Source organism: Oculina patagonica, chromosome 8, assembly GCF_052425735.1.
Source record: "Oculina patagonica isolate OP01 chromosome 8, crgOcupat, whole genome shotgun sequence".
Lineage (NCBI taxonomy): Eukaryota > Metazoa > Cnidaria > Anthozoa > Scleractinia > Oculinidae > Oculina > Oculina patagonica.
This window is the reverse complement of record NC_135765.1, coordinates 25774362-25801594: the sequence shown is the minus strand read 5'-3', so window position 1 is coordinate 25801594 and position 27233 is coordinate 25774362. Positions and strand designations below refer to the sequence as shown.

The 27233-nt window shown below is 38.0% G+C and overlaps 1 protein-coding gene and 1 pseudogene across 2 annotated transcripts in view; one reads left to right on the top strand and one right to left on the bottom strand.

Annotated features, from left to right (window-relative positions):
• The window catches only part of LOC144664248 (uncharacterized), a 13890-nt gene extending 719 nt beyond the window's left edge, over positions 1 to 13171 (top strand). Inside the window, exons 2-9 of the mRNA XM_078525352.1 lie at positions 336 to 449; positions 3625 to 3738; positions 3981 to 4094; positions 4913 to 5026; positions 6029 to 6142; positions 6831 to 6875; positions 11051 to 11159; positions 12105 to 13171. Of these exons, the coding sequence (XP_078381478.1) occupies positions 336 to 449; positions 3625 to 3738; positions 3981 to 4094; positions 4913 to 5026; positions 6029 to 6142; positions 6831 to 6875; positions 11051 to 11159; positions 12105 to 12108 (728 nt within the window). The 3' untranslated portion in view covers positions 12109 to 13171. The remainder of the gene's footprint in view (positions 1 to 335; positions 450 to 3624; positions 3739 to 3980; positions 4095 to 4912; positions 5027 to 6028; positions 6143 to 6830; positions 6876 to 11050; positions 11160 to 12104) is intronic.
• Positions 13172 to 13306: 135 nt separating this feature from the next.
• On the bottom strand, positions 13307 to 26468 carry LOC144664247 (chymotrypsinogen B2-like; annotated as a pseudogene). Its single transcript, XR_013572762.1, has 5 exons — positions 26453 to 26468; positions 23932 to 24135; positions 14797 to 15111; positions 14676 to 14708; positions 13307 to 13414 (listed from the first exon to the last, which is right to left on the bottom strand). The product of XR_013572762.1 is annotated as a chymotrypsinogen B2-like (transcript).
• Between the last annotated feature and the right edge of the window lie 765 nt (positions 26469 to 27233).

The following is a 27233-nucleotide window of genomic DNA, read 5'->3' as shown; positions in this document are numbered from 1 at the left end:
AAGAGAAACAAACAGCCTTCGTGCGGCGCTTTGTTTACCGAAAGTGTTGTTTTAGTCCGCTAGTTATTCAACTTGTGTGGTATATTCTAAAACAATTATTCCCCTCAGTGTCGGTGAATGTGGTGGATATTTACCGAGCCTCTCGCGGCTCGGTAAATATCTACCACTTTTTCCATAAGTTAGAGTCACCCGCCATTGACGCCTGTTTCCTGCCATAAACTACAGATCACAAAAAACACGCAAGTTCTGAAAAAACACACACTTCTGGTGTTGTTGTTGTTGTTTTTTTTTTTTTTTTCAAGTTTTTAGCATGATTGACGTAGTTTTTTTTTAAGATATTGACGAGTGTGCTGATAACCCATGCCAACATGGTGGAAATTGTACTGACGGTGTGAACCACTATAATTGTAGCTGTGTTCCCGGCTACACCGGAAAAAACTGCAGTATTGGTAAGAATGATTGACTTGAGGTTACCTTTAGCATATGTGTTAATATTTGGAATCATAGAAATGTAAAAATAAAATATTTTTAAATTAGATAGAGAAAGAAAGTAAACTAGCTATGTTAAGTTACAAAGTATTAACAGTTTCTATCTTTATTTTTTTGCGAGAAACTATGGTCATCATATGAAGAGCTCCCGACAAGAACGTCGCCTGGACTTTCTGGCTAAATCGAACGTTATCAAAACAGCTCCAAATTGCGAATGCTGGTTTGTTTACGTGTGCTAAACACTGTCCTGTGTTGCATTTGGCTGGTCTTTTCTTCGTTTTTCAGAAATAATGTATGCAAGAAAAGGCATTTTGCAAGCTTACGTTCTCCCAGTCAGCTAGCAGTCTGAGTTTTCCAACGCATCGCGTGTACATCTTTCCCTGCAGGGTTTTCTAAGCGTCTACGGAAGGCGAGAAACCATGTTACAAGCATGTCCTCGACTCGCTGCCTGCCATGTTTCTTGTTGATTTGAGTAGAGTAGGACTGGATACTGCATTGTGACGTAAGGTCACATGTTAGAGGCGGAAGAGTTTGAATTGAGCGAAATGGTGCCTTTGAAAGTAAAACGAAGAAGTTTATAGTTTTAGCTCAAGTGCGGCTGCCAGGTGGTTGAAGGACATCATTAAGTCTGAATACCCGTAATTTTACAGCATCGCTCGAAGAACTGAGTGATGTTTCTGCCTTTGTTTTGTACAACAGCGCTGTTTAGCGCTTCGGAAAAAACGTTGCACAAACCAAGGTAGTTTTGAAGCTGGCCGCATAAAAAGCCTAAAACAAGAACCGGGAACTTCGTCAACGCGAGTTTTGCAGGGTCTGCTTGGGGACTGCCGCGACAAAGTTGCCGAGAAGTGACCTGGTTTTAGACTTTAAAAAATTCTTTATAGGTTTGGCAGGGGACCTTCCCTCGCAAAATTTTTTTCTGTGCCTCATTAAATATTCATCAATCAATAAATCAATCAATCGATTCCTGCCTTAGTTTATCTTGTTTTCGCGGTATTTTGTAGATGTGTGATGATGTAAGGAGTGGAGATAGAAGTGAGAGCAAGCCGGCGGCACTTAACTGAAAGCAAAACTAGTATAATGTGACAACACGAGCAAACGTATTCAATCAACAATCAGTCTTTATTTCACTTTCACCTCAAATTACAGCTAACGGTAACAGATTACAATAGTCTTGCCCGAAACAACAAAAAGCAGCTAACCGCAAGCAGACTGCAGTGAAAGCTAGCCGCTTAAAACGCGAACGCTAACCCGAACCCTTAAACTTGGGTTTAGCTTTTTAACCCTAAATTTGAAATGAAACCCTAGCGTCAGACCCTAACCCTAACCCTTGGGGTTTAGGGTTAAGCTTTTTTCGCTTGGGTTAAGGTTAGGGGTTAGGGCAAGGCCTGCAATCCCAAAACTGTAGCTGGTTTCATTGTTTTGCGGAACAAAAGGTTTCCTTTGTTTATCGTTTGTAAAAGAAACGTCAAAAAGACGTCGCGCCAGCAAAAACCTTGTCTTTTTGCATGTGTAATTTTTCAAAAACGAACGAAAGACCAGCCAAATGAAACACAGGACAGTGTTTAGCACACACAAATCAGGCCGGAGTTTATCCTTGTTTACATTGTGTAAAGCATCTAGAAATTTCTACTCCAGCTTGACAGCTTGGATGGGATTCGATAAGCTCATAACATCAGAACGTTGCATCAATCATAAAGATAGAAATGCAATGACCGGAATTTGGGTATTTGCTCGATAGAATTTTAAAGTAATCTTTGTCTTCCTTAGACGTCAATGAGTGTGCTGATCAGCCATGTCAAAATGGTGCGAACTGTACTGACCTTGTTAACAACTACAATTGTAGTTGTGTTCCTGGTTACACGGGAAGGAACTGCAGTATTGGTAAACAAGGATTATTATAATTGTTACCTTGGTCTTAAAGGGACAATGTCACGGGGGATTTCAAATATTTTTGGTCTAAACTGTTCTGAAATTAGTGGTAGGGAACTTAACCCTAAATAAACATTATCTTTGAACATCTAAAGGAATATATAACCTTAATTTCCGGATACAAATCAAGCTACGGCTAAAAAATCGATATTTCGCAGACGCGCGGAAATAATTTGAAAACGTTTGCCTAATGTTTTCAAATTGCAATCCGTTTTCATCTGAGCCATCCGCAGCCAGAGATTCTCGTTAACAGTTTCAGTGCTCTTAATAGCAATTTTTATTAAAAATGGACTATTATTTTTAGGTTTTCTGCGACACAAATACAAATTTTGGCGGTTCAAAAATCAGTTAAAATTCGTTGACATAGTCCCTTTAAAGAAGAAGTTTGTTCCAAAATGGCACACCAACAACAAGGTAATTCCAAGATATGTTAGTCACCAAACTTTCAGCTTCCAAAATAGTATTCAAACCCTATGAAATCCTTGATTGAAGTAGCCCGAAAATCGAGAACTGGCGGTCGCCATATTAGAGTAATTTAGCAGCCTGGTGATGGTATGTGACGTCAAATAGTTCGGCCTAAAGTTTGGCAGGGAGTTTAATTATTGTTTAAATACTTGACACGCCATGTTAATTTTGTATTGGCTTGTTTTTCGAAATGCATTTTTTTACAGCATCATTTTGCACAAAATCAACTGACTGCAAGAGATAGTAAAAGCTGAGCTCTTTGACGTCACGCATTTCATTACCAGGGCTCTTAGTTACTCCAAGATGGCGGCAGCCGGTTCTCAATTTTTGGACTATTTCAGACAAGGACTTCATATGGTTTAAATTCTTTGGAAGCTGAAATTGTGGAACATATCTTTGTATTACCTTTCCATTGGCGTAAAAAGTGTTATTTTGAAATGAACTTTCCCTTTAATTCTTTGAAGTAGTGACCCTGTTCTGCCTTTTTATCTTTTAATGGAACATTTTTTTTTATTTAAAACTATCATTAATTTGGAACTAATGAACGCAAATTGCAAATACCATAATTTGTTTTAAGAAGGAGAACTATAAGAAGCTATTTTCATAAGTTACACTCGGTCGCCATTGATGCCTGTCCCCTGCCATAAACTAAAGATCACAAAAACATGCGCAAATTCTAAAAACATATTTCCGATTTCTTTTCCTTTTTTGCATGATTGACGTACTTTTTGATTTTAGATATCAATGAGTGTGCTGATAACCCATGTCAACATGGTGGAAATTGTACTGACGGGGTGAACCACTATAATTGTAGTTGTGTTCCTGGCTACACAGGAAAAAACTGCAGTATTGGTAAGATATGATTGTCTCGTGTATATATTAAGCGTATGTATTAGTACTTGGAATCAAAAACAAAATATATGAATAAAGTGGCGAACAAAAAGTGAGAAAAAACTTGCTATGATTAGTTAAAGACCTACTGACGTTTGACGTAAGACCGTTTCTGATATGCGTAAATACTAAAAAAAGACAACCCTCTGAGAAAATCTAGCTTGAGTAGTTGTAGCATATTAAACTTTTTTTTATTATTTTAGATATCGATGAGTGTGCTGATAACCCATGTCAACATGGTGGAAATTGTACTGACGGGGTGAACCACTATAATTGTAGTTGTGTTCCTGGTTACACAGGAAAAAGCTGCAGTATTGGTAAGATATGATTAATTTGGTTAGACATTCTAGTCTTCTCAGATAAGGACAGTAAATCATAGGCCCCGTCTCCTGCAACTTTACTGTTATGGTCGCAGGAACGTTATAGAACACACACACTTAACTTGTTGCAAAGGGTACGTAGGGCATGGAGTTCCCGGTGTTGTGGTCTAGCCTTGTATGTTGCGAAATCAAATTGTGTCGATCTGCAAAAATTCATCATTTCCTGTAAACTGATTAATGCAGTCTAGTCAAAGTCACCCGCAAGGTGTTGTAAAGCGCATTTAGGGTAAGGGAATGGGCTATACCAGGTATCGGGGTGGGGGGGGGGGGGGGGGGGGGGGGGGTTCTTAAGCAACTTCCTATACATTTCAGTCCTCGTCTCTTCCGCGAAAAATCCAAAATTAACAAACATAAGTTAATTTCTGCAATTTCCAAATGGTTATTTCCATGCCGGCCGCATATCGATGACCTTTTAGTGCGGTCTTAACTGGTCTTGATAATTGAACATACAGGCTTTTAGAAGGTTGGGTTAGTGTTTTGAGTGGAATAGTCTTTTGAATGTTGATCTGTCTTTAAGAAAATCAATTATCAAAGATGATTTTTTTCATAAAATGAGCTCCTGAAAAATTGAAACAAATTGCTTAATCCTAGTATTTTGGGGGCATTTTTTTCCCGCCGTCAATTTGTTCTGCACTGTGAGTTATATAGCAACAACATATTATAACTGTAACCCACAATCCAAAATTGGTCGGAGGTAACTCCTGTCTGAAATGGAAATTCTGTTTAAATGTTCAAAAAATGTCTTTTTTCCCTAGATATCGATGAGTGTGCTGATAACCCGTGTCAATATGGTGGAAATTGTACTGATGGTATAAACAACTACAGTTGTAGTTGTGTGCCTGGTTACACCGGAATAAACTGCAGTACTGGTAAGAAATGTCAGTCGCCGATCGATAATCTTTCACTAAGTATGGGCTTGATATTAGATAATCTAGTCTTCTAGAGGATCTTCCTGTTCATGCAAAGAAAATCAAAATCTAGTCCCCAGGCGCGCTTTTCTTTTTTATCGGTTAAAAGAACACGGTATTGTCCGATTGTTTCGATTTTTCCAGAAATTTGTTCTGGAAAATGTCAGTTCCATTCGCTTCCCAACACAGAATTTCCTGAATTTTTGGTTGAATGGAGAGCCCCCATGGACTCTGGCAACTCAGATTTGAAAGTCGACATTTCACGGACTTTCGGTCGTTTTTGTCAAATCCGATTGGTTGTAAGTCAAATGTGAGCGATCTGTGCATGCTCCGATTTGACCATATTATTCGATCTTGGAGCTGGCCAAAAGAACAGCGGGCTCTGGAATGAGAATGAGTAATTATCAAGATGCGTGTTTTTTTTTATTAAATTTATTTGCGTATATACATACATAGCACATTAACTCACTCTAACACTCATTAACAATAACTCACTCTTACTCTCACAATGACAGCATTAGCTAACTCTCACTCTCACTCTTACAGCAACAATATTAACACACTCTCACTCTTACAGATAAAAACATTACATTATTGCATATCTGTTTTAGCGTTACAATGTGTGAATGTATCTTTATAAAATAAATTGATCTATAATAGAGTTACAATATCCATTTTTCTCTAAGCGGTGTGTTAATCGTGATGGCTTAGAGTGTCTTTTAGAAATTTAAAGCAGTTCTTAGAATCTAAAATGCAGTGTTCAGATTAAACAGTCGCTATAAAGCAAACTTTTGCTGTAATTTGTTCTTTACTGTTACAATCATTCAAAAAAACATTCACAGAAATTTTAAGAGAAACGAACAATGAAGACATACGTCAATACATTTTTTTTATTTGAGATAACTACTGTCTGAATAAAAAAAAATAAGTTGAAATGTTCACAGATGTATTTGTTTTCCTCAGATATCGATGAGTGTGCCGATCAACCATGTAAAAATGGTGGAAATTGTACTGATGGTGTTAACAACTACAAATGTAATTGTCCTACTGGTTACACAGGAAAAAACTGTGATACCGGTGAGAATATATATCTAAATCGTATTCACAAATCTTAAATCTTGAGCAAATAAAAAAGGCATGTACTAAAATCCGAAACAACGAAACGAACCGGAGTGTTATTCAGACTAACCGAATGCACCTGCCACTCCGGTTAGCCTAAATAGCACTCCGGTTAGCTTGAATAGCACTCCCGTTAGCCTGTTTACGGTTAGCTCTCAATAATTGCAATGGGTTTTGCTTGTTTCGGTGATTTCGTTTTGTTTCGGTGGTTTCGTTCAATTATTTCTGGTTTTATTACATGCCAATAAAAATATTAAAATACAAAATTTTCCTGTACACGGCAGTTTGCTGGCAAAATAATATTCAAAATGTACATGTACATGCCGAGCCCTCCCCCCTCCTCCCCCCACCTATTATTAACTAACTACACGTAGCTACCTACCTACCTAACTGCAAGTATAAAAGAATAAAAAAAAAAAACAAAGGTATGGACGCCTTTATTCTTCGAGGCCGTGTTTAAAAACTTAAATAAAAACTATGGCGACTTAACTTTGCTTTGAAAAAAATAAAATTATATTCACTATCATTTTAATTGTTTAGCAACAAGCGCAATTTCCGACAAAATTAGAAATCAATTTCTGTAAGATTGCAATCTTAACAAGAACTCCTGTTTTACTATTATTAATTTCACAAAAAAATATCTCAGTTTCTGCAGGAAAAAAAAGCCAGCAAGATGAAGAGGAAGACAAAGGTAACTATGTTGCTTTAGCGTTGAAAACAATTCAAAAGTTAATCAGCGGAAATAGGTTTTTGAGAGCGCCGGTCTTTCTCCAGCATTCTTCCCAAGTTCAGTTATATATCAATATATCAATATATCCATATTTCCTTGTTAGCACTAGTAAAATGACTGATTTTAAAAACACGAAACAAGTTTTTAAAGACATGTTGTAGCTTGGGTATATATAGCCCTAGATTTTAAATTCTCAATAAACTTAAGATGGCATGAGTCATGCCGAAACATGTCTTTAAAAAGTTGTTTCGTGTTTTTAAAATTAGTCATATCAATATATATATATATATTTATTTTGTCGTGAAGTAAATTACTTCCGGTTCTGAAAATGGAAATAAATCAAATATTTTAGAAATGAAGGTGGAAGGAACTAAAACTATACTAGGAATGAATAAGATGAACTATCATTTTCACATGGCTTAATTAGTGATCAAGACTATCGAGTCAGTTCATTCGATAGTAAAATATTCTCACTACCTACAATTATACTTAACAATTATTCGCCGAAGGCGAAGTGATTATTGTTGAATAATCCCCGAGACGAAGTCGAGGTGAATATCAAACACTGCAAAATAACATCAGAAAACACGAACGCAACAAACAGAAGTGCTCGCTTGAATACGTGTAAACCAGTTTAATTCATCAATTGAAATCATAATTTACACTCAAGTTTTAGCAATAAAACGGAACAAAACAAACACTACGAAAAAGATAGATATCTGGTACCTTTGTTTAATCGTTGGTGACTTCTGAGCAGTTGTGTGAGTCCTCTCGAAATTACTAGCTCCAGTGAGAAGAAAACTAAATAATGTTTTGACAGTCGATCTGACTGAGTACATGGCCGTGAACGATCTCCAATACCACCATGTTTTCGATCAATTCTAATGCCTTGAAAAACATCTCTTGAAATATTTTCGGTCCAAAAGCCTTGGTAGTAAATTTGCAAAATTCCCAATGTTTCAAATATCCAGGATTTGGAGTGATTTCTTTTAAATATGAGAGATTTTCATTCAGCAAATGCCGCCATGTTCACTGGCCTGGATGGCAAACGTGGCATGGCTTAGTAGCCAAACCTTCAGATGCAATATTCACCGCCTAGCGCGGTGAATATTGCGACATAGTCCGAGCATCTCCACCAATCAGAATTGAATTCACCTCTGGAAATTATACTAAATGGGACATGAAAGGGTAAAAATGGACCCTTTCCACAGGAGTGGACATGCATTGAAGGTAGTGCTCGGTGTCATGGCTGGGAGCTGGGTCGGGTGGATCGCTGTCGAAACTCTGAGATGTTGTTTGACAAATGTACACAAAACAACACAATTCCACTTCAATTGGCTCTACAGTGTACTGAAACCGCTATCCAACAATCTGCTGTTACATTACCGTTACCGACTTAAGACATTATGGACTTACTGAACCTCTGCCTTACATCGACTTACTTTCAGTACAACGGAAAACACTACAAGCAGTTGCACGGAACAGCCATGGGGTCGCCGGTTTCCGTTGTTGTCGCAGAAATTGCAAAACATCGAGGAACTCGCCCTTGCAACTTGCCGAAAAACGGTACCGCTTTGGTTACGCTACGTTGACGATACTTTTCCTGCCGTACACAAAGACGAAATCGACGATTTTCGCAAGCACCTCAACGAACAGAACGCCGACATTCAGTTTACCAGAGAGATCGAATAAAACGGAAAACCTCCTTTTCTAGACTGTCTGGTAAGCCGTGACAACAACGAACTACGCACTACAGTGTACAGAAAACAAACGCATACTGACAGATTACTGGACGAAACATCTTACAACCCGACTTCCCACAAAGCTACGACTATCAAGACTGACAAGACGAGCGCAACTAGTTTGCGATGCACCCGACAGCTTATCTGACGAAAACAAATACCTTGACCCGCGTTTTCCACATGAACAACTACAACACTGACTTTATTAGACGAAAAACTCGCCGAACTACTGGAACTACCGAAATTGAGAGAAACACGACATCTGTTACCACAGCGACTATACCCTAGATCAAGGGCAGTTCTGAAACTTGCGTGGATTCTACAACCCCACAATATCCATGTAGCTCACAAACCTATAACTACGTTACGACATTTACTAACAAAACGTTAAAGACAGGGACGAACCTAACGACAGACAGGGAGTGATTTATAAGATCAAATACTCCGACTGCCATGCCTCCTTTATCGGAAAGTCGGGTAGAAACCTTACCACGAGACTGACTGAACAAAAAGGAGCGACGAGAAATGGTGATGTCAACCATCACATTTCTGGACACCATCGACTTACCTAACCGCAAAATCGAATGGAACTCTGCTGAATGCTTAACCTACAGTACTAACTATTTTCAACGACTGACTCTGGAAAGGTGGTACACAACCTTAGAACAAACGCCTATAAACGGATGTGTCACGACTTTAACAGAACCGACAATTTGCCCCTGTTTCAAATCGAGTCTACATGCGAAACCATTTATATGAAAATGAGTTTCACCTACAGGTCTATTTCCATGGAAATCAAACTCATTTTCATTTGAATGGTTTTGCACGTAGACTCGTTTTGAAACAGAGGCAAAAGGTAACTCGGAAATGGCCTATTTGACTAACAATAGACGGAACAGCTAACAATAGACGGATCGAAACTGAGCAATTACTGTCGACAAACTTTACACGAGTCTTACAGCCAATAACATAACGGCTTAACTGACCAATCAACTTCAACGGACCAGACTTATAACATCATCGACTGACAACAACTTTTCACTTGACTCTGTAGATGACTTCCGCTCAGGTTGTCGAAACGTCAGTCATCAACAACAGTTCTTCTCAGAACTACTCTCACCCGGACGATAATATTTTACGACCTGCTGACACTCCTGGGTTCAAACCATTTACTATAATGTAAAGAAATGTGGTAAAATATACAACGCTTAGAATTGTGGGATATCTATTGTTACGGAAATATCCTTGTTTTATTTCCGGTACTGATAATAGTTCTCGTGTGCAGGCTGTGCAGCTTGCTATGTCGGTAAAACCACTCGACATTTCAACAAACGTCTAAGGGAACACCTAACAACAGAAAGGGCATGGCACATTTTCAACACCTTAAGAGCTCAGAAATATGTCCCTTAGTATGCTCACAGGTCAATTTTGACATTATCGATCAGGCCTCTTCAAAGTTTTCACGCAAGAATAAAGAATCGCTCCATATCCGCACAAATTGATCACGTTAATTTTAAACTTTCTGTTTAATTTTTCTCATTATTGTAACTGTGCTAATTATTACTATTATTATTGTAATTTTCCTTACCATTGCTATGTTATTGTAATCTTTTTCAAATCACGCTGAGGATGGATTTCTGCCGAAACATGTCGGCAAAACGTAAAAGTGTCGTGTTTTGCTTAAAATTTGATGTTATACATATTTCTCAATCCTTAAGTCCTTGTCAGTTTAGAAGACTTTCATATGCCAGCAGCTGTGTTGTACTGTAAGATGATTCAGTTTCTCGATTTAAAGCTTGATGTTGAACGCCAGCTCTCTAAGGCGAAGTTGTAAAAATGCCCCTCAAGCATTTACTAGAATTATAAAAAGCTTTAGTTGTTATGAAAGATGTATATATTTAATAATGAACACCAGGCTCGAATAAATGAACACCAGGCTCAAATAAAGTCAAATAAACGCCAGGTCCACTAGGCCAAGTTAAAAAGAACGTAAAAGGTTTATAAAGTTACCCCTCGTCCTCTAAAAACCCCTTCTATAAAAGTCTAAAAAGGTGTGGAAAAGACCCCCCCCCCCCCCCCCACACCGCCACCCACTCTGTAAGCGTTTATCACTTTTGCATAGCATAGTTTTATCTGATCAAACTAATTATGCTAGAAATTGAAAAGGAAGAAACGCCAAACTAAATAAAAGCAAAGTAAAATTATAATGAAAAATTAATCGTGCGAACTTAAATAAACTTAATTAGACTGGCACGCCAAGACTAGCACGAGTTGCCTGCGGGCCAGTCCAATTGAAAAAGAAAAGATATTGTTGATGTTGAAAGACTGTTGCATGATTGTTGTTGTTGTAAACATTAAGGTTGAATTTTATTTATTTATTTTTCTTCATTAAAGGTGCGAAACGAAGGAAAGTCATCCTTATTCTTATTTCAGTGGCTATTGGATTGGTGTCTCTTGGGTTAATTGCAATGATTGGGTTCATCATCGCTTATGTGTGTCGTAGGTAAGTGGAAAATAACAAATAACCACAAAAGTAAAATTTACAGTCATTTTACTCTGAGGAAGTCAACGGAAATGTGCCGAAAATGTAACGTTTTTAGGTCAGATACAACAGTATTTTTTTAGCTTTTAAAAGTAAAATTATTGGGAACTATCAATGAAGCAAAAGGTCAATCAATAAATTGATCGATCGACCGGAAAATTGCATTCCAAAAACTGGGTTATAAGGAGAAACGGTCAAGGCCAGTGAAAATGGCCGCACTAAATGCAATTTCTTGCGTTCTCGCCTCATTTATCATCTTTATTATTTACTACACACTTGATGATTTCGAAATTGCTGATCCTAGCAATATACAGGTCGCGTGTCATTTATCAACATAGAAAATGGCCCAGCCACCCCGGGGGTACTCCTATATGTTTCCTATATAAGTATGTGCCGCCCGATAGGGTATGGTTTTTGAGATTCTCGGTCCTTAAATAGGGTATCATTTTTGCTCATTTTGGCAATGCGTTCCCGGTGTGATCCTTAGATAGGTTACCTAAATTTTATTAGCTAAAATAAACGCCCAGCTAAACGAAAAAAAGGTATCTTAAAACTGAATTTTCTGTTCAGGTATTAGTAAAGCGATTTTATAAAGATTTGTGTCTTGCCGTGTGCGGTTAGCCGTTATTTGGCTCGTCACGGAACACTTCTCCTCCCCTAGAATAGGGTGTCATATTTTCGTTTTGGGCCTTAAAAAGGGTATCAATTTTCGCTTTTTTTATCCTTAAATAGGGTCAGAGTTTAAGAACCTTCGCGGCACACCCCTATCCGAAATTTATGGGATTAACCCCCACACTCTTGGTGAGCAGCCCCCCCCCCCGAGGGGGGGGGGGGTTGCTATGCCGCGGCTATGACCAGCCATTCAAACCTGGCCTAACATAGAATTATTTTGTATTTCGTTTTCAGGTAAAAATAAATGAGCCTGGAAGCTGGACTTCATTGACGAATTTTGTAATTATAAGACTTTACACATGAAGAAACACTTCCTCACTCCTCACACACTCCCACTCTTCATTTCATCCTGGCCAAAAGAAATTACCTATCAGCTTGCAATTCTTGTACGAATACGAATTTTGTAAGAAGTTACACATGTGGAAACACTTGAAATCATGACATGTTTACAAATACAAATACTTAAAAGTAATCTTCCTTTCATTCTGGTCAGAAGAAATTACTGATCACCTAATAATTCTTATGCTCATCAAGTTATAATCATTGCCATAACTTTTTGTTCGATACATTTTTTGGTAACACGTGTGAAAAATAACCTAACTCAGATAGCAAATGCACAATTTATTTATTGAATTTTTTACTACTTGAATTTGTTTGAGTGTTACTGTAGTGAAAGATAACGTTGGATTGTGATGTTTTAATATGGAAGCAATGTGAGGAACAAATCTTCTTAGCAAATAATGATTTCATTATTTGTACCTAAACAGAACCTAAGAGATAATTATTAGACCATGATTGTTTCTTGAATAGTCTTTACGCAGACCTCATTATTTGAGACGTCTACACCCAGAGAACGGCGCTTCATAGGTTAGAAAACAACAGAAAGTGAATAAGCAGATACAGTGAACTTTATTAAATATCAATTGCTAAGTGATCAGAAAATTCACTGTGATATTTGCGTTACAATCACACTAACAGATATTCAAAGGTTCTTCTCGTTTAGTGGAAGAAAAGCAAAATGACCTCTTGGGATAAACGGGAAGCCTTGCCCTGTATGAAAAAAATGTACCATTCAATCAATCAATCAGTCAATCAGTCAATCAATCAACCAAGCAACCAGCCAGCTAGAAAGCCATAAATAAATATTTCAATAGACGAAGGCGTGATGGGTGTAACATTTTTTCGATTTTATATCAAAATAATTTGCATATAGAATATAAAGGCTCGATTCATTTCCCTTGTACACGAGATATTCAATTGCAAATGCTGGGGATAGGACTCGACAGCGAAACGACTTCCCTTTTGAGCGATAATCTGATGAAACAAACATAACTAATACTCGTTGCGTGTTTGAGTATGACTTAATTATTAAAGGTTTTATCTATAAAAACTAATACTTAAAAAGGGAGGGGTGCAAAAATGAAAAAAAAAGTTGTAAGTCTGTTAACAGTCTCCACACGTTTTACGGCACCAGTAGGTTTTGATGTGATTCAAATGACAACTATCTGTCCAATGAGGGCAGTTTGAATCCAAGTCCACACAGTCTGCAATAAAAAGGTTGTATACAGTCGAAGCTCTCTTAACGGACACTCTCGTAAGCGGACAGCTCTACTTAAAGCCACCTTGTTAGAAACCCCGTTTTTACTCCCATACAAACTCTGTATTTTTACATTTTCGTAAGCGGACATTCAAGTAAGCGGCCGCGGACACTTTCCGAAATTACGACTTTTTCTTTGTTTTTAAGCTCCCGTAAGTGGACACCGCAAAGAAAATCATATAAAAAACCTCTGTATCTTGTATTAATCAATCAACTTCACATCGCCGTTCCTCACAATGATTTTGCTGTATTACAGTACCATATTTCAGTGTTTGTTTTGTCGTCATCCACGTCCGGTTACATTTCGAAACACCACTAACATGCATATTACCATTATGTTAGCTGGGCAAACTCCCGTAAGCGGCCATCTATCCCCTACACCTCTAGTGGCCGCTTACAAGAACCATTCTCGTAAGCGGCCAGCTCCAGTTGCGGACACTTTTTTCGCGTCCCGAGGGTGTCCGCTTATGAGAGCTTCGACTGTAGTTATCATGTCACAAGCAACAAAAGATAAAGGATGATTCATTGACACGACTGGATCGTTGGAATTTAAAGATAATGCAATGTGGTATACTATTTGCTTTAAAAATGTCTTGGAGCTTGGTCAAGCTATAAAATTCGGACGTACAAGGGAGTGGATGTCTGTATTCTGTACAGAAATGAAATCCGTTTTAAAACGAAAATTGTTGCTTCTTTCGTGTGCACCTTCTGCCTTGACTACAAATAATTTCTCAAGCACTTTTTTGAATTTTAAAGAGCAACTCTGCTCAAGAATTTGGTTGTAGCTAAATCAAAATGACATAACAGTTGGGAACCTTGACCTAAGGTCAATCTTCGTTGGTCATTTATTTTTTAATGCAACAAGTTGCTAAACTATCTCATCTTTATGGCAAAACGAATCGTTATAAGTAAATAAGTCTGTAACTTACTTTAGCCCTTGTTCATTTATCTAGTTATCTTTTATTGTATTGTAATTTTTTCCTCTTATTATCCATAATTACTTATACTAATTTAGTCTCTAGGTTTATTTGTTTCCTTGCATTATTGATGTATTAATGCATAAATTTACATGTTTTTTTTTGCGATTTGTCATTGTTCATTATCGTTTTGGTTCTTATTGTACGTATCATTGACGCATTTTTTTTAACGGGGGAGGGGGGGGGGAACTTTTTCAAAGGCCTTTATTGCGGAAAACATTTTCTACTAACTTGAACCACCACCTCCACTGTTTCCGCCGCTGCCTGAAATGTAAACAAGGCGAAAAGTTAAGTTAAACTTACTGCCCTTAGCTAAATAAATCAGCTATTCGAAGCTATTTGTGCCTCTTACCCATTTTGCTGTTAACCCAGTCCACGTAGGACCCAACCCGCGCATAAACAGAATATGTAATTGTAGGGCAGGCCATACTGGTCACCCACGATGTTACGCCACGCAGCACCCAATGTCCATTTTCCTAGCACACTAAAGGGCCGCCACTGTCGCCATTGCACACACTGCTTCCTGCGGCACCGGCGCACACCATTGAGTTCTCGTGTACGTAATATCCGTTCTTCTGTTTGCATGTGTTGTGATCGACAACGGGAAGGGAGGTTTGCTGAAGTTCATATGCAGCTTGGTTGGTTTGCCCGTTTATTCGTCCCCACCCTAAAGATGAGCCAAACAACAAAGTTCTTTATGAAGCTTACTATTTAACTAATAGTTGTGGTTACTGAATGCGTTTCGCACAAACCGACACCAGTCTTTGACTACATTTACACTAGAAGACATTATTCCGGATTCATAAATTAGACGTTTAATTTCAACATTCGTTACATCAGTTACCGTACCCAAATTCACAAGTAGCCAATCAGAAGCGCGATCTACTGTCCTGATATCCTACGATATCAAGTAACTGACCTGATATGCCACCATATCACGGTCACTTTGAAGTAAAGTAGTGTTACTGTACGATGAATTGAAAAGAGGTTTTACCAATAAAACAGAACTTCGTAACTTAATTTTAGCGGTGTTTAGCGATCGTAAAACGAGAAAAACTTTCCCGCCAAAACTAAACTTGAGCGCGCTCGCCAATTGCGCGATGTTTGCCGACGAGTACTGAGACATTCAAACTGAAAAAATGAAGTCGGAATTTCTAAATTTTTCGCTTAATTTTGATTTTGAAAATTTGCGAAAGAAACTCGTAACAAGCGAGTGGAAAAAAGGCAGAGGAAGAACTTGGTCAAAGTGTTAAAGACCAAGTCAACACAATTTGCAGTACGTACCTTGCAAGCATGGCTTCAACAGAGCGCTAAGTATTACCGGAGTCTTGGCTGAATTTGGGTACGGTAAATACCTAATCGTATCTTTTTGGTACGCTTCGGCTGCATATCAGGCTCGTTTGGTCTCGCCATGGGTATTTTGGCTCGACTGCGTCTCGCCAAAATACGAACCATGGCTAGACCAAACTCGCCCGATATGCTACCGAAGCGTACCAAAAAGGTACGATTAGGTATAATTAGCAGCATTTAGGGTATTCGTTATTGTGAGCATTTAAGAGCGAAGGCACAGATTTTTGGCACAAAATGTCAAAATTTCGGTCACGGCCAAAAGTAAATCTTGCCTTTATTTTCAATTTCTAGAAAGTTTTTAACAAGTTTTCAAAGGTTTTGGGGTTTAATTTTCAAAATACGGCCAACTTTCGGAAATATTTGAGAAAATTGATTTCGCACTATCGAGGGCTAAAAATAGCCGAATAAATTAGCAAAACTTAGCATTCGCAAAAGCGTTCTTGCGTTATTAGTAGAAGTTATATCCTCGGAAATAAAAAACATATATTTAAAGTAGAAGTATTTAGCAATGTTTACATGCCTGTGTTTTGGTTCTAGATTATACTTTTCACAGCGAAAGTAACGCTCTTTGATAACAATTTTATAACTGATTAAGTAAATACAGTTTCACTTCATAATAACAACCTGAATTTTTGATATGTGGCCACTCTCCAATCGGCTTCATTTTATGGCTATAAAAAGCCCAAAGACTCTTCTTTAACTACATATAAAAATTAGTTTGGGTTTTGCAGCAAGCGCCTTTTAAAACGCCAGCGAAATCTGGGTAATTTAACTAAAATTTGAACCAATTTGCATATTACCGTTTTGATGCCATGTTAACCGCATTCACGCAAGAACCGAAAACTCTGGTTTTGGTTAAAATTTTTGTCTTTACACTTGAAAACGATGACATACCTGTAAGCATAGAGTCCAGTTCTTGTCCATCTGATGAATTTGTTAGCAGAGCGTAACGTAGCAGTTACACTGAATTAGTTAAAAAAAACATACGGTCAAAGGTCACGACAGTTTGCGTTATGCGTGATGCTTTTTATGTTATGGAAGATTGTAACGCATACCGATGAAGTAATATCTTTAAAAGCACAAAATACTTCAGGGAATTACGTTCGTCCTTTTTAGAATTTCTGCTAGGCAGCCGGGAAAGGGAATAACGTGAGACGTGAGCAGCCTATATCTCTTTTTTTGCGGGAGGGGGGGGGGGTGGGGTGGGATCGGGAGGGAGGCAAATTGGCCTCATTATTCACTGCTCGTGTGAGGACATTAGGGGCCAACCATTTTACTTTTGAGGGGGGGGGGGGGGATGGGTGATATTGAAAAAAATATATATTCCACAAGCGCATGCGTGCAAGAAAAAAAAATTCCTGCACAGGACAGTGGTCCAAAAAAAAAATTATGCTTGTACAGTGGGCTGGAAAACAATTTCTGGCAAGATGTTCCCTGGGTTGGCACATTCAACTTTTAATATCAGCAAACTGTTAAAAGATTTTAGCATCTGCACTTAGGTAAGAGAGATTCATAGCACAATAATGTGTTCCCCTCAGATGGCTTTTTTGCCTGTGGTTACCGATCTTGGTACATTTTTTTTTCTCAAATTCAAGATCACGCCTGGTGTTGTGACACGAGTAAGACCAGGGATCCACTTTTTCAGAGTTCTGAAAATGATCTTGTCTGCCATTATCGATAGTATTTGTCGTCGGGTATCACAGGTGCTTGCATTACTGTAGCACTCTGTTAGGGCATTCATGAGTACGTTATCCACATCTTCATCCTCGCTTTCGCTGTCACTTTAGAATTGCTTGTTCAACGATGGAACAAGCGAGTGCCACAACTCCCCTGGTTGATTTGGTGCTACCTCATCTAAAACAGCACCAACTGCCTGTTGTGCCTTGCGAAGATGGCGACGACGCGTTCTTTCACTAGCTTCATTGCATGGAATAGTAACAGTATGCCTGACTGGACTGACCCCGGGGGGGGCACTCAAAAAAGTTTTATACGGGGAGGCTCCGCCCCAAGCTCTTACCCCTTACCCTTTTATATATCACTTTCACAGAAATTGTACCCCTTTCGTATACCTTTTACTGAAAAAAGGTACCCCTTTCATATACCTTAAACACTTGGCATAGACTTGAACAGGACGTTTTCTTGTCATTTTCATGTTGCGCTTTATAAATAAAAATAATACAGCCATAAAGTGCGTCTGTTCGAAATATTTTAATTCAAGGCCCTTAAAAAAACCTAAATGACAGATTTACATACCCTTTCATATACCTAAACTTGTGAAATCCCTACCCTTTTATATACCTGAAGCCTGAAAAAGGTACCCCTTTCGGGCGGAGCCTCCCCGTATAGGCCACTATATGGAGTACCCCCCCCGGGGGACTGACATCCCTGCTTTCTAAGAATTCGTTCAGTTTGGTCAGCGGTGTAGACTCTTCGCGCGTAGGCCCCCTGCTGTGGGAATCAGGTGTGACGTCAACGCTAGTGTCTGAAGGGCAATACAAGCTCCCCCCTGGCGTCTGGACGTTGGAAGGATAACACAGAGACGCTGGCGTACTTTGAGCCACTGGTGCAGCGCCAATAGAGGTGTTCTGTAACGAATAATAAAATTCAAACCTACTCAATACCACCTATTATTAAAAACTAGCAATGGTATATTGCAGCTCCCGAGTTTTGATTAGTTAACAGGCAATAGTATATGAGCTCAAATACCATGGACCACAAAATATGGTAGCCGATACGCGTCAACGGAAACAGCTGGAGAGCTCAAATATTGCAATTCTTTGAGCAATTTTAAAAAAACAATTATTCCACTAGCGCTTGTTGGATATGAGATCGTTATAGCCAACTCAGCTCAACTCAACTCATATCCAACGCCTGAGGCTAATTTTGATAGCTTTTAGTGACTCAAGCAATAAGTAGAAGCAATTTTTTTATAACCCGGCTATTGAAGTGGTACATTACAAGAGATTTTTTTTTTTTTTTTTTTTTTAATTGCAAACACACAAAAGCACATCACTTACAAAAATACAAAAAAGTATGCCCACTACTCACTACTTATTGTACAAATACTTAAGCTGTGCACAATACAATACGACACTTGCGCTTCTTACAATTCGATACTGTATACTATTTACAACACTTACACTACTTACAATGCGATGCTTACTACTTACAGTGAAATATATATTTTTTAAATACAAAAGAGACTAAAATACTATAAAACTATACATGGCACAAGAGCTAATTGACAGAACTTACACTGTACTTACAAAAAAAACTGAAATTGTCACTAAACTAATACAGCTACTTACTATAACAACAGATCTAATGTAACTAAAATGATAAAGGATAAATATAACAGACAAAGAAAATGTACCTAAACCTGGCTCTTTTGCTTAAACAGTGGAAAGAAAGCTACCGCATCGCTTATGCAGAGAGTGGTCCACTTTGTTTCATACTTTTTATAGCTTGAGTTTTTAATAGCGATTTGTCTTTCACATTTAATTTTGCTTTCCAGTAAGGCAAGAAAGACCTTTATGCTAGGAGTCTCTGACTGATTTCTTGCGAGATATAGATGATATTTAGCAATAAGAAGATAGTGATTGAAAGCATGATAGCTGGTGTTCTCAGGTCTGTATCCATAAAGAATTTCCGAACAAGTAGGATTGAAATTGTCAGAGCGATTTGTATTCCACCATTCTATGACGTCTTTCCAAAATAGCTTGACTTCGGGGCACTCGCAAAACCTATGGAGAAGTGTCTCATTTTTACAGTGGCAGTGTTCGCAATGTGGTGACTCTTTTATTTTCATTCTATAGAGTGAGAGATTGGTAGGTATGATGTTATGTATGAGTTTATGCTGAAAGCTTCTTAATCTATTTTCAACGGTGATTCTAAATGGAAGTTCGTAGACATCCTTTAAGTTTGTCACTTGATTTCTTACAAGAAATGGTTTACACTTACCAACGACATTTCCATTTGCAGAATGACTTCGTCTTCTACTGCCGCCTTGTTTTCAGCATCCACAAGAAGCTTACGACAATTAAAACAAACGCCTGTGAAAATTAAATGCAATTGATTTCAACTGTTGGTTTCACGCTTTTACCTACGCGAAGTTGCAGAATTTTTTTTTTTTTTTTGACTTAGAACATAACAGTCAAATATGTTTAAACATGTGCCGTTCAACCGATTTCTAGTAACGGTATTGACATGACAAATAAGTATTGAAGTGTTATTTGCGCAAAAGATTGGTAAGAGGTAACAAATGCTGCAGCAAGAACAAATTCCGCATAGAGAATACAGTCAACTCTCGCCTTGCGGACACCCCGGCCCGCTATTGCGGACGCTCGCTATTACGGACAAAATCCAGATCCCCGACGAATAAGGTTTGACTGGAAATGACTCCCGATATTACGGACTCTCGCTATTACGGACACTAAACGACGCCCCGACCAAGACACTTAAACTATGGTCACAAATTTGTCTAAAGGGGTGATGTAAACCGAGGGTGCTCAAAGGATTCGTTTCTCTTGACAAGCGGTCGGGAAACGAGCGACCATGGAAAGTTGTGAAACGAAGTCCGAAAATATCGGACTTCTGCTTGCACTGAGTATGCCTAGCTTTTGAAAGCAACGTTCGTCGACGAACTTCTGTTTTTTTTTTTTTACTTCCGGCCAGTTTTTATAATTGTTTTCACAACCATTAAAATTGATCTTGCAACGAATATTTTGACTCACTTGTCGCATTAAGCTTGCGCAGCAAGGAACTGAGACTCGATGTACGCAGTCTCGTACCCAGAGGCCGCGATTCATCTGGTCTGCGCCAGGGATCGGGATCTTTGAGGTAATCTGAAAGCTAGCCCGCCAAACAGTCGACCGAATAGAATTGGCTGTTGAAAACTTTTTCGTTTCACCACAATCTTCGGCGCACATCAAACAGGAACCAGGTTCTTGTTCCGGTTTTGGATCGGCGCACAGCCGTTGAGTTTCCCAATCGCTGGTCAAGGGGAACGCAGGCTCTGGGAACGAGATCGCGATGTACGAGATTGCCTTGTGCCTGGTTAACTGGAGCATGCGCGTTTCTGATGATAGGAATTAGATGAGGCATATCCATTGTCTTCAGATCAGATCGGAATTTAGAATTTAAATGAAAAACGGTTTTAAGAAATACCTGTTAAGTAACTTTACTGTGGTTTAAATAAAAACAAACTGACTCACCCGTGCCGACTGGAAGAAAGATTCCTGTCTCTTTCATTACAAACTGCGAGCCCAACTTACTTAAGCCTCTCTCTGCTTTTGGCTTTTTACTGGTAGTGGTGCTGTGCCTCGACAAGCTCACTGGTATGGCACACTTAGTACAACTGCGCTTCCAGCTGACGCCAAAGCATGCACGATGTTGTGGACATATAGTCCAGTTTTCTATGTTTCGAGGCGGCGCAAAAATTGTTGCTCTCGCCAACAATAATTCTACTTCATCTTCAATCCAGATAATAGAAAAGGCTGACTTGTGTCCTGATATATCTCGATGACAGGTGAGCAAAGGAACTATTTCCACTGACTTTGTCCTTTCTTTTGAATCATAACCGCAGCGACCGCCAACAATGGCGAGAAACGAACAAGCGCTGCCCTCCGTTGTTTCCCACTGAAAAAAAGTGAAATGCGTATAAAAATATCTTGATGTTCATTTTACTCGTACTGCCCCCTCCCCCCCTCCCCCCCCCCCCCACACAAAATAACTGTTACCTTGGCATAAGCGTCACGCATTATACTGACATGTCGTGAGTCTTACTTGCAACTGACCAGTAGCACGAACTGAAAAGGAAAATCTCTGCCCATGAGAAAGAAGGAGGGTATTTTTTAAAATTCAAACAGTGATTCAAAAGTATTTTCAAACATTGTTTACTTTCAGAGTTTGCTTACAGGACGAGCACGGATCCAGTATAATCCACTCACCACCCACCGCTCACCGCCCCATTCTTAAACTTTTTTTGTATTCATTCTCAAATGCCAGCAAAAAGGTTTTTATAAAAATATTGAAGATCCGATACCAGGATTCATTGTAAGAAGATAAAAAGCGTTCTCTGGTAAAATATTTAAAAATTATAAGCTTTCGACAGCCAGACTGCTGTCTTCGTCTTCTACTTCATTTTTATCCGTCGAAGACAGCAGTCTGGCTGTCGAAAGCCTATAATTTTTTAATATTTTACCAGAGAACGCTTTTTATCTTCTTAAAAAGTTTTTTGTTGTATGGATGCAAAGGTGTTTTCTGTAAATTCTGTATGCTTAAAATTTGACACTTAACCAAACATACTTCAATTCCGAAATTAAAATTTCGTGATATTTTCTGTAAGTTTATAATTAGATTTCATAATTTAATTTGGATGTTTACACAGGTGTTGTAGTGCGCAAATTGTGTGCGACAGAAGTGTTCGTTGGCAGCGGATTTTTTTGGCTTTTTGATATGTGAAATTTTCAATGTTCATCGGGCAGATTTAGTTTCTTTTACTAATTTATTATCGATATAGTAAACTACCCGTCAACAACAAAACATTCTTGAAATTCCATTTACCGGTCGTGCGTTACAACTTTATCTAAATCGTCACGTAATACTCAAACAAATCGTAACACTGGCCTTTTAGTCCCTTGCAGCTAATTTCGGGTAAGTACGCGAAGATATTAAAAAAAATTCATGGCTGCGTAAAAGATGATCTTGTTCAGATTCAAGAAAATGTAATTATAGATCGTAAATTTTTGTAGAGAATGAAATGTGGCATCTGTGAGTCTCCACTGTTTATAAATCAAACGCTCCTTTCACCGCTTTTACTGTATCTACCGCAGCAATATAAAAGGTAAGTGATCCTTTCAGTAGCGATAGAAAAGGATTTCAAGTTTAATTTTAGTGTTAAGCACAAATTTAAGGAAAACCAGAGTTTGCAGCTTTTGTACGCGAATGCGGCCGTTACATGTAACATGTCATCAAAACGGTGATATGCAAATTAGTTCAAATTTTAGTCAAATTACCCAGATTTCGATGGCGTTTTAAAACGTGCTCGCTTAAAAACCCAAACCAATTTTTATATGTAGATAAAGAAGAGTCTTTGGGCATTTTATAGCCATAAAATGAAGCCGATTAAAGAATGGCCACATATCGAAAAGTAATGTTGTTATTATGAAGTGAAACTGTATTTACTAAAGCAGTTATAAAATTGTCATCAAAGAGCGTTACTTTCGCTGTGAAAAGTATAATCTAAAACCGAAACACAGGCATAAAAACATTGATTTATTCTTCAACTTTAAGTGTATGTTTCTAATTCTCGATGATATAACTTCTATCAACAACGCGAGAACGTTTTTGCGAATGCTTAATTTTGCTATTTAATTCGGCTATTTTTAGCCATCAATAGTGCGAAATCGATTTTCTCAAATATTTCCGAAAGTCGGCGGTATTTTGAAAAATAAACCCCGAAACCTTGAAAACTCACTTAAACCTGTTTAAAAATCAAAAATAAAGGAGGGTTTTATTTTTGACCGTGGACAAGGTTTGCTTCAAAGATCTGTGCCTTCGCTCTTAAACTAAAAAAGTATTTGAATTCCGAGCCGTTCACAAGTAGAACATTCGAAAACATTCATTTACCATCTGTTAGTAAGCTGCTAGAAAAATGTTCGAATTATTATTTTTAAAAAAGTAATTGATTACACTACAAAGCGTTCAATATCAACCGTTTTTGGATATGAAGTATTCATTTAAGATTTCGGAAACCGGCAGTGTCGATTCAATATATATGATGGGCAACTTAAAGGGGCAGCGTCATCACCATTTAGTGCTTCTTGAAAATCCAGTGAAGGTGTTGGTACTCCTCTTATATTGCCCTGGTCTTGCTAAAATGTACTGTACTTATAATGAAAACTGTTAAACAGTGGTGTGTTTACGGACTGGTAGGGAAGAAATGGCCTAAAATTTGAAAAAGTCGGGCCGACGTTTTCAAGTTTAACAGTGTTAACTGAAGACAATCGCATGAAATTACTTCTTACGATTTTTTCAAAGCTTAAAAAAATGAATCTATGCCTATTTTTGTTGTTCAAGTTAATCTGTTGATCAGTTAGTGTCCCTTTAAGTAAAGTTAAAGTTAAACCCTGCCTACCGGATGTCCAGCAGTGGGCACCGATTGTAGCACGCGATCCTTGGCTGGGCATACACACTGTGCCAATAGTTGAACTCAGTTTCACTTTAGAGCTGAGCTTTAGGACGGTGATATCGTTTTGTAGGTGAGACATAGAAAAACCTTCGTGTTTGAAGATTTGGGAGACTTGATACTCAACACCGTCTCCGTATCGTTTGTGAGCACCTAATTAAAAAGATAAGAAACATCAGTACACGTACAGAACAAAAATATGTGAGGAATACTTAATCCACGGTGTTTCATGCATAGCATTGCCTTATTTGGTGTGCCTGCCCTTTATGATGCAATACGATACGAAATTTAGAGTCATCACACACAATATTTTACCCAAATCATCATTAAACACTTCCAAAAGTCTGAAATATCACCAGATAGCTTGGCCGAATGTGGAACCATGGCTTGACCACCGGATTGATATGCCGCCGATTGTTAAAACACTCAAAGCAGAAATCATTGATTCCCTAAATGATAATTCTTCGTGACTGATCTACACTAATACAAAGGACAACGGAAACTATAAACAGATAAATGACTTTATTGTTTGCCGGAAAAAGCCAAGCCGCAGCAAGGGGGAGTGAAACCGAAGGCCTACCCCTTGATGCGGCTCGCGGGTGGGTGGGTGGGTATAACAAAAATACAAAGACGGCTCTGCTAGCTAAGAAAGACTGATTCGAATAATAATATATCGTGGGCTTTAAAGGCAAGCCCATGTCACGCACTGACAATGATTGACACTAGCTACTACGTATTATACAACCATTGGCCAGAGACAATACTTAACATTAAACCAATGATTAATGGGCAACTTGTCGTCCCGTATTAAAAAAAAGAAATTTTATAATTAATAGACATTATTTGGTAAAAGTCAGATCGTGTCATGGTGCTGTGGAATCTTTTTATTCCAGAAATTCACTGTTTTGATCTTTTATCTTCGCACAGTAGACAACGCAACTTATTAGTCGTATAAATATTGTTAATTAGTATATGTCAATCCAGGCGATAATGTGTTTTACCCACCCCCAAGTCGTCGCTTGCGCACGATGCAAAACAAGAGCAACAAAAAATCTTCAATGCACATCCCGAACTCTTTTTTTACTCTTTTTTTTTATTTTTTAACCAAAAAATTAATAATTTGCACCTTTTCTTACTTAAATACCTTGGATGATTAAATACTTGCACCATTAAACTAAAATAACAATAAAAAACAGTAAATTAAAGAGTGTTTATGCTCGATAACTGACGAGTACCAATGTATTCTGGATAGCGGATAGTTACACTCTGCTGTATATGTAAAGTATGTGACAGATTAAACTGAAATGGAGAAAAAAATGGATTTTAACCCTATTCAGACCCGGGGGGGGGGGGGGGAGGGCTTTTGAGGCCCGCGCTGACTTTGAACTCTTATAACTTTTTTAAGATTAAATCAAACGCTCCCAAACTATCTGAGTTTTCCTAAAATTTATCTGGCAACAATTTGGTAGGGTTAGATGATGTGTCATGAAATTGAAATTACCATGGCAACGGCATTTTGACAGTCAAGTTTTCCCAAATTTGTAATTTTGCGTGCTTCTGTCAATAAAAATCATCTTAAATGGAATTATTTTTACATTTTTTCGGGTTTAAAGCACATTTTTATTGATTTTGGGTACTTTGCAGTAATTTTGGGTGGTTTTCTGGCATTTTGGAAAAAAAAATTGAAATCCAAGATGGCGGATCCAAGATGGCGGCTGTTTTGCCATCATGATGTAATTGTCACGTGATGTGACGTCACCATCCCACGTGACGTATATCAAAAGAAAGATTTTCGGACATACAATACATGCTAGAAGGACCGAAAAAGCCCGGTCTGAATAGGGTTAAGTTCTTCAATCTGCAAGATAAAATAGTTATCTGTGATGTTATGACGCCATAGGTACCAATTTACTATTTGTTCGTGACATCAGAAAACAGCATAAATTGAATTGATATATAAAAACGCTTAAATGATAAAGCTGGTCTGAATAGGGTTAAGTTCTTCAATCTGCAAGATAAAATAGTTATCTATTATGTTATGACGCCATAGGTACCAATTTACTATTTGTTCGTGACATCAGAAAACAGCATAAATTGAATTGATATATAAAAACGCTTAAATGATAAAGCTGGTCTGAATAGGGTTAAGTTCTTCAATCTGCAAGATAAAATAGTTATCTATTATGTTATGACGCCATAGGTACCAATTTACTATTTGTTCGTGACATCAGAAAACAGCATAAATTGAATTGATATATAAAAAAGCTTAAATGATAAAAAGAATGCCAGGATGCCATCTGATGTTAAACTAGTAGGTCTGAGGATTGACGAGAAAGGAACAGCAAGCTCATGAGCGAAGAGAAAGCGCTTTCTCCGCAATAAATTTTTCTGAAGCTTTCAAATTCAATAGTGACGCGAATATGTAGATGTGGGTTCCTGCTATTGATATTAGCTTTATATGATATCTTACTCCCAATGTTTCCCATTGTCGATATTACCTAATTCAGCGGCTACACTGAAATTGAGTGAGCTTGCAATTACTTTAGAGGCAAAGATACACTCTTTATCTTAACGTAAAATTTATCGTCGTCAACAGCACTGCACTTTTCTCGAAAACCACAGCTGTTTTTGTAGTGTATTGGCTCATCGAAATATACTTCCGTAATGCTAAAGGGATTTTTCCCTGACTGACCTTCGGAAACGGAAAACAAAAGAGATGTAACATATTCGACTTGCGTTTCAATTTTCGGTAAGATTACACAGCACTGTAAGAAAGTTTATGTCGGTGGCTAAAGCAACATGTAAATCTTGAAGTCATGTAGTAATCTTGAAGTGAATCGATTACGGAGGGCAAAATGCATAAAACAAATGAATTGTAGCTTCGCTTCGACACTATCCCTGAACACCAAAATAGTTTATTTACAAATAAACTTTTGGTAAGATTACATATTCAAGGTCGTTAAAATGTCAATAGCAAAGTAAATATTTCCGCAATCTAAGGGTTTTTTCCCTTGGTCACGGTCTGTCAATAAATCAATTCTATGAAAGTGAAGCTTTTGGTGAGATTGTATACAGCGTTGTACGGATATCTATGCCAACTTAATAAAATATTTATGTAATATCTAAGGGATTTTTCCCTCGGTCACTTACGGTCAATAAAACAATAATAATAATAATAATAAATAATAATAATCATTTCTATAGCGCTATTTAGCTAGTCTTTCATAGCGCTTTACAATCACTATGCTAAA